Genomic DNA, 14,895 nt, shown 5'->3' with positions numbered 1-14,895 from the left:
AATCGAATAAGTTTCTCAAATTTCTTAAAGAAAGATATCAAAAGTAGAACAATAACGATTATCTTAAAACTCTCATTCTACGTGATAGTCGAACAATTTACACAGTTCTACAGAAAGCCGGTACATTGGTAAGCCAACAACGGTAAAATAATCTCCTTCAATTCTTTCTACGAAGTTGCCACCTAATCCTTGAATACCGTACCCTCCAGCTTTGTCACTGTAAAGAGAACAAGCAGTTTCAGCTATGTTTTTACAAAACCCTGACTCCGCAAAATCAAAGACAGCACTTACAGGGGTTCACCTGTGTCGACGTACGCTTGAATCTGAGCATCAGTTGCTTTGCCAAAATGTACCTTGCAGGATTCCGTAAACTTTACCTCCTTCTCGTGATACTTTATTACTACTCCGGTGTATACAGTATGAGTGCGTCCAACGAGCCTGAGGAAGAGTTCGAATCTTACGTTAGGCGGAACCGCAATTGTTTACCGCACTGTGCAACCAGTTACATACTTTTGCAACACTTCAAATGCGTGTTCCGGTGTTTTCGGTTTACCATACATCTGTCCATCCATCGTGACCATGGTGTCTGCCCCGATCACAACGTCCGCTTTCGTTGCATCATCTTTCGACAGGCGCTCATAAACTTCGCGCACTTTGCCGAGTGCCGTCATGGCTACATAATCGCTGAAAGAATACAGCGACGGGTCCAGGTTTTCCTCGAACGTTGATGGACATAGCTGAACGTTAGATATACCCTGAAAGATAGTCACAAGCAGCGGTCAGATCATGTTGATATAGGCACTATTGTTTTGCCGCGAGCATGCACGCTTATCAGCAATCAGATCTCGGAGCCGTCATTATTGATTTTACCAAATTTTGTATCAACTCCTGTCGACGCGGGGAACCACTGGCAAGTACAACCCGTTTCGCTCCGATTTGATGGAGTATTGGTTTCAGCATATTACTTAAGCTATTGCTAGAAGTTAATATTTGTACACTGCACGTGGTAGGGTAACGTTTTGAATGTAAGCAAATTTTTGAGATTCCGCCTTGGATGTTGATAAACATAAACTGACAATTTGCTATTGCTGAGTGGGCAGCACTTGACAGATAAACGATAATTATGTAAGGTTTTTTCAATTTTGAATTATTTGAATTATTAACACAGGAAATGGGTAAATGTACTTTAAATGAAAAGAAAATGAAGATATTTTTTCTATCTTTCTTTTACGAAGTAATTGCGAATTCCTTTTCATGTTACTATAATTATTCAAAAAAGCCTTTTCGTGGTTTCAAATTTTCCCATTCAGAATTGTTACTTGGGAATGACAAATGGCGCGCGCTTGTACTGTTGACGTTTAGTTCGATTTGAACTAAACCGAAGTCGCTTTGTGTGTTTTCATTTCTATATTCGTCGCGTTTGTTAAAAGCTGCTTTTGTTAAAAGAAAATGAGTGATTTGGCAAACGTTTACCAGTTGTTTCGTAATAAGTTTGAGGCAAATGACTTCCAGTACTATTGCCCTCCTTCATATATTCACACGCTAACGGAGAATAATGATAAGGTCATTTTCGCGTTTCGGAAGGTATGCATCCGGTGATTGATAATGCTTGAATAACTTCCACTTATACGCTAATGTGTTTAACATCAAAGCAGAAACAAACCCTTCCGCTGGATACAAACTGGACCAGTGTGAAGAATTCGCCTAAAAGCAATACATCAAACAACCTGGACCTTACCGGCTCTCCATTGAAGGACGAAAGCTTTGATGAATTTCAAACAATTGATCATTCGAAAGACTACAACGAACCGGCAGTGTGGAACCTTTGGACACCAGAGGAGGAATCTTACGCACCGCTGGCAACGGAAAAAGCTCGCTCAATTCTGCAAAATTTCATCAATCTCGATTGTCGTATCGGGCGTGGCAGCATATGGACGCTATGCAGCGGTACCGATGCTGACCGGACGGTACTACTACAGCTGTCGATCGACTCAGCATCTAAGAATCAACGCCAGTTTACGCGTGGCATCGTGCGCTTTAGCGGAGTGCAAGCGAGCAGTGGTATTTCGTTGGCCCAGCTCATCGATATCCATCGGCAGCGTGCCGGCGATGGGATGAAGTTTAACCCGAAAATCCAAATCCAGCAGTGGTGCAAACTGTGCCCCCAGATTACCGTCCGCTTAAGCTGGCACACAATGGGCGAAGGTTCCACATTTATCGTCGAGCGGAATGCACGCGTCCGATTGAGCCAGGAGCTGCCGATAAATAATGGTGCATTTAGTCACAGTTCCGTGGCAGAATACTTTTGGCAGCAACTTCAGCGATTGGCGTTGATAAGAGATAAAATTATGGATATTCGTGCCAACCGGGAATCTGGTTATGCCCGTAGCGAATTCGGTGGTGAAGAGTGAGTAGACGTAGCTGTAGGGTTTTTGAACAAAATATTAATCGTATAGTTGTTGTTCTCAATTGTAGCGAGATGGGTTTAGAGTACGTGAAGCAAAAGGTGAACAATATTCTGTCCTCCTTTTTGGCTGTCGAGCCAACCACTTACACATTATCCTCGATCGCGGACATGATCCAGCAGGTGCAGAAACACAATCTTACGGACGTGATGGAACGGCTGTACGATGCATTAACACGTACGTACGAAGCGGACAAGAACTAGCGTAACTCTATCCGAAGTTCTAATATCATCTTACTTATTCTCTTTTTCCAGTATGTTCAAATTACGATGATTTGAGGGCAGCCATTGATTACATCTTTCATCTTTCGACGCACTCTAACGTTGTGGTAAACACTCTCTAAACATCTAAACTCTAAACATTGCATTTTATGAAAATCACCAAATGGTTTTACCTTTCTGCCATTTTCCAGAACGTTCCAACAAATGGTACACGGTTCGCGCAGCTAATTCTAGCAATGATTCAGGACCGTCTTGCCATTCCATCGCTAACCGGATCGGAACCGTACGAGCTGCTTCTGGAGTGTGGCATCAACAAGCTCATGAGCGACTATCGGACGATCTTTAGCGAGAATGGTGTGTACGAGCTCGAGTTCGAAAAGCTCTTTCAACCGCAGGTTACCAACCCACGCAAATCTCGCTATGCGACCGGATCGGGGCCACAAATCGATATGCACCATAAGGCCAAGCAAAGTGCCCACATGTTTCAACCCACCGTCGAGGAACGGGGACGCGAGAAGTCGATCCTTTTGAGCAACTTCGATGAGGACGAAGTGAAGATCCGTCTTAACCGTCTGGCACAGGTGCATCTGCTGTTGGAACATTTGCTGCTGCTAGAAGGTGTCGTTAACGTACCGTCTATTTACGGGCGTGTTTGCGAGCTGTACCTGAGCCAGCAGCCATATAGCTACGGTGAGGTGTATAACCGCAAAACCGATCTGCTCGAGTTTGATATGGATGAGTTTATGTTGCTGCGTAAAGCGGATCAGCTGGAACCGTGCGCCCGGCGGGTGGTAATGTCGTCGACCAATCTGCTGCAGAAGCTGGAAACCGTTTTCTATCAGAATGCTAAGCCGCTGCTACCGGAAAGTTTGTATCCTCAGTTCGAGTGTAAGGAGATTGACAATAAGCACATGTTCTGGTGTTACGAGTATGATCTAATTGAGCGTCTTTGAAGAACTAGCCCAGGTATGAGATTTATGCTAGATTGTCGAAAAGGAATGTGTGCGCGGCGAACAAGATCAAATACAGTTTCATGTGCATGTGTAAATGCGTTTATTAAATAATGTTCTTTTTTTAAACATCCTGTTAGAGATAGGGTATTGTTTGCCTTTTGTTCCCAATTCTTTTATATTAGGAAACCCGATGACCGATGACCGATGACAAGTTTTCCTAATCATTAATAACAGTAACACAATAAGTACTAACCTATTTGTTGTGCCTTACAGTTTAACAATTCTTAGGGATTAATTACGATGGGAAAAATATGAAAAAAGAGAGTGATGGGAATGGTTCAGGGATACCACGACTTAAAAAATGAAAGGATTCCGCAGGTGGTACAAAAAGGTAGAGTAGAAAATCACGGGAAAAAGATCGGAAGAGTCCAGTTGATTGATCGAGGAGTTATAGCTCGATGGCTTTCCAGGGCTTTCCTTTCCGTTTTCAATACCGCTAGGTTTTTCACGATGTCGACCATACTTAGACTAAAACCCTCAAGAAACAACATTTCGAGTTACAAAGAAGAAGATGATTTTGGAGACAATAGTTATTCGTGAAAAGATTAAGAATCTTTTAGAACAAGGAGCAATCAGCTGGAGCGGTGATAACGGGAAGGACTAGTGGGGGGTTTAACGGAAAACGGACTATGCGGCCGCGGGTGCTACTGTGTTTTTCATATTTATTGCTTGTTCTGACGCCCTCCAAGCGTCCCTTCTTGGTCACGAATTACCGCGGCATCTCACTTCAATGTGCGATGTCAAAGGTGTTTGAGCACCTTCTCCACTCTTTCCTTTTGAAGTCCGCCAGGCCGTTTATTATCCCTCAACAGCATGGATTCCTTCCCAACCGATCTACCGCTACTAACCTTATGTCCTTTACTTCCTTTATCTCCTCCAATCTGGAATCGGCTAATCAAGTCGATGCCGTGTATACGGACTTTAAAACGGCCTTTGATCGCGTCCCTCATTCCTTACTCCTTGATAAACTTTCCCGTTTAGGTATTAGCCATTTTTTCATGTCGTGGTTGCGTTCTTTTCTCTATGATCGTTCGTATTGTGTTAAGTACAATAATCAATTCTCCTACTCTTTCTCTTCCTTTGCGGGCGTTCCACAAGGTAGTGTCCTCAGTCCTCAGTTTTTGTTTGTTATTTTCATAAATGATGTCAGCACCGTGTTTCCCAATGATTGTTTCCTGTGCTATGCAGATGATTTAAAAATCTTTCATCCTGTGTATACTCGTGAAGATTGCGAATCTCTGCAAGGCACGCTTGACCGTTTCTCCATCTGGTGTGCTCGTAATTCCTTTACCCTCTGTCCCGACAAGTGTAGTGTCATCTCATTTATCCGCTCTCAATCTCCTTTTAGTCACCCTTATGTTCTTGACGACCAGATTGTCAACCGAGTCACGCATCTCTCCTTTAATATCCACATTGATTCCGTGGTCGGGAGGGCCTGGAAGATCCTTGGCCTGATCAAACGTATCGCACGCAACTTCTCGGACCCCAGTTGCTTGAAGGCTCTGTACTGCTCGTTGGTCAGATCGATTCTGGAATATTGTTCAGTAGTCTGGTCACCACTAGCGAGAACTCATATCGAGCGAATTGAGGAGGTGGAGCGATCGTTCACCAGGTTTGCGGTTCGCAAATCATTTGGAGGGTTATCCTCCACCTTGCCTCTCCCTGATTATGAACTCAGGTGTCAGCTGCTTTGTCTTGACTCGCTCGAAGCTCGCCGTTCCCAGGCGCAATCAATCCTCATTGCCTCTCTCCTTCTTGGTTATACCGATGCTCCCACTCTGTTATCATCAATCCCATTTTACATCCCTTCCTGTGTCCTTCGTAATCGTCCCCCTCTTGCGACCCCAACTAGAAGGACTTCAGTAGGGCGCAAAGACCCCCTCGTGTGTGCTATCCGTCAGTTCAATTCCGTGTGCCATGTATTCGACTTCCACCTTAGTTTGTCCACTTTCCGGTCCCTTCTCAAACACTCTTCCCATTCCTCTCCTGGTTCGTAATAATGTTAGGTTTAGGTCTTAGTTAGTAGGTCATTTCTGTTAACCCGCGTGGCAACGGAATAAATAAAATTAAACATTAAACATTTGTTCTATTATTGGGTCATTTTTAAACGAACACTTCTTCCCTTATTTATTTTTTTATTTTATCTTTTTTAATAGGAAACCATTAATTTACGGAATTAAATACATCAATTTTTTATTCGTTTTTGCTTCTGTAGATTTCGTTAGTTTGTTCAGATACGATATGTTATGGCACTAATTGTTTCTTGCGTAAGTGTACAACAGGTTAACGATAAGGAGTAACTTTATTTTGTATTTTTATTTGCTCTACAATTAGCTTTAGCAATTTCTTTAGTCATTCTTAGTTTGTCATAATAAGGGAATAAAATTTGTTAAATCTTATCTAGGTCATGGTTCGTTGTTTTAACTTATAACATAAGATTTTAAAGAATGTTCGAACAATACGAAAATTTGCAAATGATTGAAAGCAACATTCGTTAATCGTATGTAAAATAAGAACAATATGCTATATTTAGCAATACCGGGCGGTAATTGTAGTTCTGCCCATTCTGACTACCACCTGATACTTGTCCTAACTTTCACCCAACTTAAGGACGGAGAACATAAAGCCCTTCAACAGCGACAATTGACAGGCAGAGAAAAAAGTGTTTGCAACACCCCGTGCAAGCGTGATCAGCGTACGGAACTTTGGCGAGCATGTAAAATTATGTTCGACCGGAAACATCCGGTAAGCATAATGCGGCTACAATTAAATGTAACCAACATACGGTTTCAGGGCTCTGGCCATGAACGCGGCTGTACAACATGACCGGGATGCAGCCATTCGGTTGCAGCTGCTGCCGCTCGATTAGAAGGTGTACGCACATACCAAATTACCCATTTCGCAACAGATCGTGACCGTGTGTGTGTGTGGGCAGCCGGCGATGGTGTACCAGCGTCCCCGATGGTATGCAACGCGTGGGTCACAAGGAGACAGATTTTCATTCATAAAAGTTTACAACCTTGCCGGGTGTGACAGGTGCTACACACGTCGCTCGAGCTACACGTTGTAGCACGGTTGTGGCCTTACCCGCCGAAACCGGTTGATAGCGTCATGCACCACACACCGATACGCCTTCGTCTGGTTGCGATCAATGATCGCGTGGTTATCGAACGGGCACGTGAGCATGTGCTGCATTGATTGTGGCTTTCCGTACGCCTTCGGATTGCCTTTCCCATTGGTCTGGTTGTGTCGAATGAATGGAAATTAATAGGTAGTGGTTATTTTAGAGCATGAACTAGGTGCGTGATCTGATGGTTTTGTGTAGGATCTTTTTTTTGAGTTGTAATGAAACAATTTAGATTCAATCCCTTCATGTTTATTTGTGTAAGAATGATCTCTAATATATTGATGTTTTTGCTCTTTGATCGGCAAAATCAATCTGTACATACTTTTATCATTTCCATTTCTATTTAAACAACAAATTATGCCTAAAGCATTGAATGTAAGTAATAATTTGAAAAGGATTAAAATGAATTTAAAACATATTAGGCAAGAATAAACATTAACGTTGAATCATTTTGTTGACCTGCTTTGAAAATATTTTTTTCTTATCTTTTTTTTGTTTTAAATCGATTGAACATTGATCTTTCTGCCAGGTTTACTAAAATGACTTGCAAACCGTGTGCGTGCCAATGGCATGTGTCACGAAAGTGTCGCAAAGATTTCCCAGTAACCATTCTGCTGCTGATGGTTGCTGCTGCACCTTAACTTTTTCTCTCCCGCTGGACCGGTTGTGACCGGACCTATGCTCCCCACCCCGAACTGGAATCTGGTTCCACTGAAGCACGTACGTGCAATCGACTTATCCACCTGTGTTTGCCGAGTGGCGGTAAAACCCAACGCGCATCACGATCGGAATGCAGTGGCGTATCCAGTGGCAGTAGTAATTCCACGGCCAGCCAATGGATTGCCGTTGTCATCTGGTGCCCCATTACCGGGGGGACCGTTGAATAAATACATACGAATACTGTTGAGCTGCTGTTTTTTTAACGTATTCACAGAACCATGTCATGTGATTATGATTCGCGCACGCGTCACCGTCTTGGCTGATTTGTGCTTCATTTGGCGGAAGTACGAGGACGTTCTAAACGGTGAAGCACACACACACACACACACAGGGGTTTGCCACGAATAACAGGGTGCTAAAAAAAGGGCTTGAATTATTTATCGAAAGACAACTACTTTGTAAAGGTTGATGAACAAAAATGTGTTTTGCTTGATTTGTTGTTCTGTGGAAGTCGTGAAGGGAATTTGTATTACAAACTGTTGAAGCTGATTTAAAAATTATGTTATTCATTTAGATATATTGTGTTCTATCTTTTTGACTCTGTTGATAATTAAATCAGAACTTAGACACATGTTCTTTATTTTCTAATTGTTGTTTGTAATCGTTTTTAGTGTTGCTTAATCTCTTCATGTGCTTTAGCCATTTTAGGTTTTCAAAAATAATTGAATTGTTTTTTTACATGTCTTTGCTTTTGAAAACATTTTTTTAAACCAGCAACAAACCAAAAATTGTAAATTTCACGAGTTTTTATTTATTTTGTTGTTGTTGTGTTTTGTTATGTAGTTTTACATGGTTTTTAAACATGACAATTCTTTTGGATTAGTCCAGGGGATTTTTATCACATTTTTTTCAAAACTTATTTCCGATTGCAAAAATGCAATAATAATGTTAATAGATGTTTAATTTTCACTATATCTTGGTGTAGTTCTAATTATTTCATATTGAGATTTTATTTTAGTTTTAAAATGCTGAACCAATCGAAATGACTGGTAGGCCGATTTAGTGTTAACTAGCCTTTCCATGAACGATCGACTAGATCAGGGGCTTCCAAACTTTTTAGATGGCGGGAGGCTTTAAGTGGAATAGCCACAGCTGAGGGCCAATCTCGGGATATCTCGGCTTTGGTGCACTGGAATAGATCATGAGATCATTGTGTGAGAAAAGTTGAAATTTCCATTTATTACACCATCCCCTCATTTCTGTACAAAGGTTTTTAATTTATCAAAACGTTAATTCATTTTACTCTAAACTATAATCCCTAAAATTTGTATATCAAATAATCTATTAATATTTAAATTAAAATATCAAATAATTTACCTATCTCACGTGCATATTTCTGTACAATAGTATCACTTTTGGAATGTAAAATGAGTTCAATTCGCAATCGAACATTAAATGGCTCAACCCCACATCACACCCCACACTCCCCTTTCCCGTGAAGTTGGGGGAAGTTTTTGAGAAAAATTGTCCCACTGGCCGACTATTTTCCATCCGCAAAACCGAAATGATCGACACATTTTCCATCACGATCATGATCTACCACGGTCCACTTCACTCGTTCGCTACGTGCCGTTTTCGGTTGATTTTGTCGCCCGACAAAACAGAACCGCAACACGATCAAGTGCACGCCGGTACTCACTTTCTCTGGGGCAGCACCCGCCCGAAAAGTGTTTGCGGTGTTGGCCTTGGTTTGGTGGTGGCGCGTTTGATATGGGGGGTTTGCGAAAAAAAACCCGTTGGCGGCATAATTTAACGGTGATCGCACCGATATTCGCCAGTTCGACTTTCTGTTAGTGATGCTACTTTTGTTTTTAGCTCTGACGAGAGGTTTCTCCGTTTTGTTTTTATGTCCCTTTGGGATGCTTATGCAATGCCGTTACGGTTACGGTTCGCAACGCATAGGAAGTGTTTCGGGAAGATGTATAGTGGTCGGAAAATGTTGTGTCCCATTGGGTTAATCGGCCCGGTATCGGCTAATCCGCCCATAAATCGATTGGGGCGCTACGAGCAATTCGAGTTTTATGGTACGGTAGTTAAATGCTTTATCATACCACTCGGTGTTGATGATTTACACCCTTTTGTATGGGTTTTTGGTACAATCAATGAAAGGAAGTGTCCGTGAGCCTATTGTCTAATGAGACGCCAGCGCGGAAGCTGATAAAATAGGTTTATACTGATGTGTTTTCTTATGTTGGTGCCATTTTTCGAGATTCCAAATAGACTGGTGAAGTGAGGCTTACCTTTTCTCTTCTATTACTCCTTTCAACATTGGAAGTTTTTTTCGGAGGAGAACTGTTCAGATTATATTACAACAATAATTCATGCCGAGCACTTCATACTAACTGAAGACTTAAAGATCAGTTAAGATAATATGGTTCTTTGTTGATCCGTTGATTATTGTAGGATATTTATTCCTGTTGGGAGAGACTTTCGTACAGTTTCATGTAGTGTTTCAAAAAACAACTTTCAACACTGTGTCATCCGTTTTCATTCCATTTTTCCATAATTATTCTATCGAACGCAGATAATCTGTTACTAAATATGTTTAAAGATAGCAAAGTTATCAAGGACACAATGTAATGTATAAAAATGTTAACAACAGTGAACTTTTTCTATTTTTTTTCCAAAATTTTCGTAATAAATAAGAGGTTTTATGACGATTTGGAATGAATTTAATAGGAATGTTTGCAATCTTACCTCACGACAATCAATTGTATGTGATTATTGGCCTGTGAAATATAATTGATGGCTATTTGTGTGATTTGATCGTCACATTCTGCGTAACTCTGGAGCATAATTAGTTCAATTGAGATTAGAACCTAGAACGAACGTGTTTTTTGGTAGATTTTCACATAATCGACTATAAAAATTAATCGATTCATTGTCGGTAGAGCAAATTTGCTTTTTTCGAATTGTTCGAAAATAACACTATTATACAAAACGCATTAATTATAGCTCATTGCTTTCATTATACAATTATCTAAGATATTTAATAGATCTTTTGAATTACATTTACGATTATTTTTTATATTATATTTAAGGTAATGGCTCGATCCCATAAAGGATTTTCCGCTTCTTCCATTAGGCAGTCCAATCTGATCTGGCAGGGTGTGTGACTGATGTGTAGGAAGGGTCCCCCCCGGGGAGGTGAATCCGGAACTGATTTCGGTTTGTATCCAAAAGGTTGCACACTGTATGCGTAATTGAATTGAAGTTTATTGCGACTGGGAGATATTTCTTTAAATACCTTTGACAGTTTCATTTTACGAACAAAACTTTTTAACTGATGTTGTGAAGGAATTTGTACTTAAAATTTTAACGAATAAATTAGATCTTATTAATATTTAAAGTACAGTTACACATCGAAACATGATAAGTAGAACGTTTCGGTTTAGATTTACGATTTATAAACATTTTTATGTATGGTTATGGCTCGATCCCATATAGGACCGAGACGATCAAAAATTCAATTTAGACTCATTAGAGTATCCCTCTCCACGGAAATCTTTAGTAAAAGGCGAAAGATTTATTCGACAATTGAAGAGAGATCAGAGTGACTTCCAACGGCCAACATCGAACCACCGGATTGCCCACGTACGTGTTCTTCTAGCGATGCATACCGTTTTCAGTTATCCTGCAGTTGTGATCCTTTATACGGAATCATACTCGTACCTGCAAAAAAAAATGGAACATTCTCTGCAACCCTAATACCAAGACAAGCGACAAGAGAGAATTGTCGAAGGTAACAGAAGGGAAGAAATACCAAAAGAGAGCAAACGGTACGCACTGCAAGATTTAGTGCCGCTTTGGCAACTCTCGTGCCGTTCTAGGCTCTCTTTAAGGTAAACATTAGCTTTTGCCCTAACATGGAAATATGCAAATACGCACACACTGCAAACGAACTACATCGAGCATTAGAAAAGTTTAATTATAAGCAAGAATGTGATTAACATTACGTACAAATAATACGAATAAAAAAAAACTTTTCTTCCTCGTTTTGTGTTTTACATATGTAACAGTAAAAATTTAGTTACATTCCTTATTAAATTTAAAATATAACAATGTCACAATGTCTGTAACAATGTCTTCCTGCCCATCCCATATCAGTATTTACTTCAATCAGATTGATTGCTTTAAAAGCACAATCGGCAATTGCGGTTGCTTTAAAGTGCGTTGTTCTAATCGATCCTAGTTCAAATCTCTTTCTTGTAAAAAAATAAATTTTCTGAAATACGTTTTGGTTGGTGTAAATATTTTGGAACCAGAAAATATTTTATTGAAGGTATACGTATTAGTCTTTAATATAGAATAACATTCTTCTATTTAGAGCATTTTTTTTTATTTACCCTTGCAATGAACCCCCTTGGTCACAGGTACCATTATTTTTCCCTTTCCTTGGGGTTCTATTCTATTTCACCGTTTCATTCGTTCTGCAAAGGTATATGGAACCATTACGAAAAAGAACGAACAAATTGAAACGAACTTTACACATCGCTAGAAGAACACGTACGTGGGCAATCCGGTGGTTCGATGTTGGCCGTTGGAAGTCACTCTGATCTCTCTTCAATTGTCGAATAAATCTTTCGCCTTTTACTAAAGATTTCCGTGGAGAGGGATACTCTAATGAGTCTAAATTGAATTTTTGATCGTCTCGATCCTTTATGGGATCGAGCCATAACCATACATAAAAATGTTTATAATTGCAGATCTAAACCGAAACGTTCTACTTATCATGTTTCGATATGTAACTGTACTTTAAATATTAATAAGATCCATTTCACGAATTCCTTTACAACACCAGTTAAATAGTTTTGTTTGTAAAATGAAACTGTCATAGGTATTTATAGAAAGATCTCCCAGGCGCATTAAACTTCAATTCAATTACGCATACAGTGTGCAACCTTTTGGATACAAACCGAAATCAGTTCCGGATTCACCTCCCCGGGGGGGACCCTTCCTACACATCATCCACACACCCTGCCAGATCAGATTGGACTGCCTAATGGAAGAAGCGGCAAATCTCACGGTTTTAAACCCCGTTCTCATCAACACATCACGATCGATAGCGACACCGAAAACGATCGAACGATTCCGCTTTATCACACAAACGTGTGGTGGAAGGAAATAAGGGACGGCCTCCCGATGGACCGGAACTCCCTTTTGCTGAAGCGGCGACCTTCATTAGATCTTCCAAAAACTGTACACTCGGAAGAGACAGTGCGATAGAAAGAGAGGGTGCCCAAAGAGAAAGGGCAAGAGAGAGCAAACGGCCTGACGGAAATGGGTACTGACCGTTGTGGGGAGAAGATCCAACAAATCACGACAAGAGCATGCGTGCAAATATTTGGGTCGCATCCCGGACCAAGACCTCCGGATCATCCGCTAAAGACAAAGTGGCCAATACCCGAAGACTAAAAAAAAAAACAGTTGAACAATTTTGTTTGCTGATGAGCAGCGAACAGTAGAAACAAAGACTGCAGATCACTCTCCCCTGGCTACCCTCTGTCCAGTGGTGGCAGGAAATGATGACCCATGATGCTGGTTGGAGGGACGGGTGGACCTCAGCCACATGGTTGAAGGATGGAATTTGGTTGGACGGGACGGGAAGGGAAGCGTTCATTGCATCGAATCCAAGTCTCGGATGTCGCAAAAATGGTGTCCCGCTTCGGATGACAATTAATTTGAAGAAGAGAAGCCGGTTAGGGTGGGCGCCAAAGCCAAGAGCACCGCACAAAAAACACAACAAAAAAGATACCGATAGACATGCAAGAAATATCATTGATATCTGCTTCCGGTCTTGACAACGGTGTGATGGTAGTGGGTCAAGAATGTGCGTGAGCATCTCCGTCGCGCGTTGGTCAATGTGTGAGTATCACCGTAAGCAAAGCACGTTGGAATGTTTCTGAACGTTTTTTCGCCCAGGGAATGTTTCTACACGTTCTTACGTTTCAATACGATAAGGAGTGAAATAACAAAAAAAAAATTAGACAAATACTTGAATCATTGTAATGTTATTTAAATTGTATCGTAAATATTAGTCTATTTATATAGTAATTGAATCGATTGTTCGGGTTGTTGTAATGTCGAATTCGAACAATAATTTTTAATTTAATACCCTCCAAAAAGAAAAATGAATGAACACATTTCGATCATTGTCGATAGATCAATCTGATAATTATAATCTGTTAATCGTATAATCTTAATCTGTTAGACAATTTGTCCAAAACCAAAATTAAAAGTAGCCAAATATTCCAATTACATTTGTTTTTATCATTAAAACTAATGAAATGCAAATTGTTATCAAAAAAAATTCAATAGCCTCAGTTTTGCTATGAAGCCCTAAATTGTATGATAATGTTGAGCTGAGTCAGCTTTAATAGAGTTTTAATCGTTATGTAATAATTGTTTTAATTTAATTTGAAATATATTGGGAAAACGTAAACTAATTAAACAAATAGTTATGCTTTTAAAACCATTTGTTTCATTATTTTATATTTTCTCAATATATTTAAAATGTGTCTGCTTTTTTGTATTTCCAAGGATTCGAAAGTGTGCTTGTGGAATTTTTAATATTAAGTTTAACATACTAGAAAATAGAACATAACAAAATTAAAAACTTTGTGCAATGCTGATTAAACGAAATTTGAATGTTCCAGAGATTTAACATATGATCGCACTATTTGTTTTACATATTAATTTACTTTTTTACAGCTTACATCATATGTTGTATGATGTAGCTAAAATTCCTTTTTCAAACAAGTAAAAAAAAACTTTAGCTTCGCTGAAAAATGATCTACCCGTTGTTGGTCATTCTAACTGCCCCGGGAACTGCCAATTATTCTCAAACAAAGCGATACTAAAACAAACGTCAGCAAATCAATGACACCGATAATTGATTCCTTTCTTCAACGAATCCATTTTCTTCGTTAACAGTGGTCGCGGTAAATGTTCGGTGGTTTTGGAAATTGAAATTTCTCACTCTCTGTAAATATAGGCAGCAACCATCGTGTACCATGAAGCCTCGTTGCGGTACGCGACGACATTCGGGTTTCGGGTGTTTAATTTTTCAAAAAACCAATTAAACTGCTCGTGGCCGGTGCGTGATAACGGTGACGTTATCACCAATGTCCTGTTCAATTTCGTTTATTGGACAGAAGTTTTTGGGGACCAAACGGTGTACAAAGATTGGAAGTAGAAAGAAAGAAAAAAAAGCATGTGGAAATGCGACAAAAGCATGTGTGTTTGTCTACTTCGTTGATTTGCTTCGCTGAGTAGTATTGATTTATACTTTGGAACAATTTACTTCAAAAGTTAAGTGACACAGTGACACTGGGCACTGGGTGAAATAG

At 40.0% G+C, this 14,895-nt stretch overlaps 2 protein-coding genes and 2 non-coding genes across 5 annotated transcripts; 2 read left to right on the top strand and 2 right to left on the bottom strand.

The window, feature by feature from the left end:
* Nucleotides 1-58: 58 nt before the first annotated feature.
* On the bottom strand, nucleotides 59-1,075 carry LOC125762005 (dTTP/UTP pyrophosphatase). Its single transcript, XM_049423659.1, has 4 exons — nucleotides 871-1,075; nucleotides 511-755; nucleotides 292-438; nucleotides 59-217 (listed from the first exon to the last, which is right to left on the bottom strand). Exons 1-4 carry the CDS (start codon nucleotides 1,066-1,068, stop codon nucleotides 73-75), a joined length of 735 nt encoding a protein of 244 aa, XP_049279616.1. The 5' UTR covers nucleotides 1,069-1,075; the 3' UTR covers nucleotides 59-72.
* A 214-nt stretch (nucleotides 1,076-1,289) lies between these two features.
* Nucleotides 1,290-3,719, top strand: LOC125761990 (protein zwilch). 2 transcript variants are annotated; one of them, XM_049423632.1, is made up of 5 exons: nucleotides 1,290-1,584; nucleotides 1,653-2,407; nucleotides 2,476-2,642; nucleotides 2,720-2,793; nucleotides 2,878-3,719. In XM_049423632.1, exons 1-5 carry the CDS (start codon nucleotides 1,450-1,452, stop codon nucleotides 3,637-3,639), a joined length of 1,893 nt encoding a protein of 630 aa, XP_049279589.1. In that variant the 5' UTR covers nucleotides 1,290-1,449; the 3' UTR covers nucleotides 3,640-3,719. The 2 variants fall into 2 exon arrangements, with proteins under 2 accessions (XP_049279589.1, XP_049279590.1); XM_049423633.1 differs by having other exon boundaries at nucleotides 1,291-1,584; nucleotides 1,656-2,407.
* Nucleotides 3,720-10,980: 7,261 nt separating this feature from the next.
* Nucleotides 10,981-11,103, bottom strand: LOC125766681 (U5 spliceosomal RNA). The gene has a single exon (XR_007418690.1). It is a non-coding gene; the product is annotated as a U5 spliceosomal RNA (small nuclear RNA).
* A 990-nt stretch (nucleotides 11,104-12,093) lies between these two features.
* LOC125766679 (U5 spliceosomal RNA) lies at nucleotides 12,094-12,216 on the top strand. Its single transcript, XR_007418688.1, has one exon. It is a non-coding gene; the product is annotated as a U5 spliceosomal RNA (small nuclear RNA).
* The last annotated feature ends 2,679 nt before the right edge of the window (nucleotides 12,217-14,895 follow it).

The sequence above is a fragment of the Anopheles funestus genome, chromosome 2RL (assembly GCF_943734845.2).
Source record: "Anopheles funestus chromosome 2RL, idAnoFuneDA-416_04, whole genome shotgun sequence".
In the NCBI taxonomy this organism is placed as follows: domain Eukaryota; kingdom Metazoa; phylum Arthropoda; class Insecta; order Diptera; family Culicidae; genus Anopheles; species Anopheles funestus.
The sequence above is the reverse complement of the archived record's forward strand: the minus strand, read 5'-3'. Positions and strand labels throughout refer to the sequence as shown.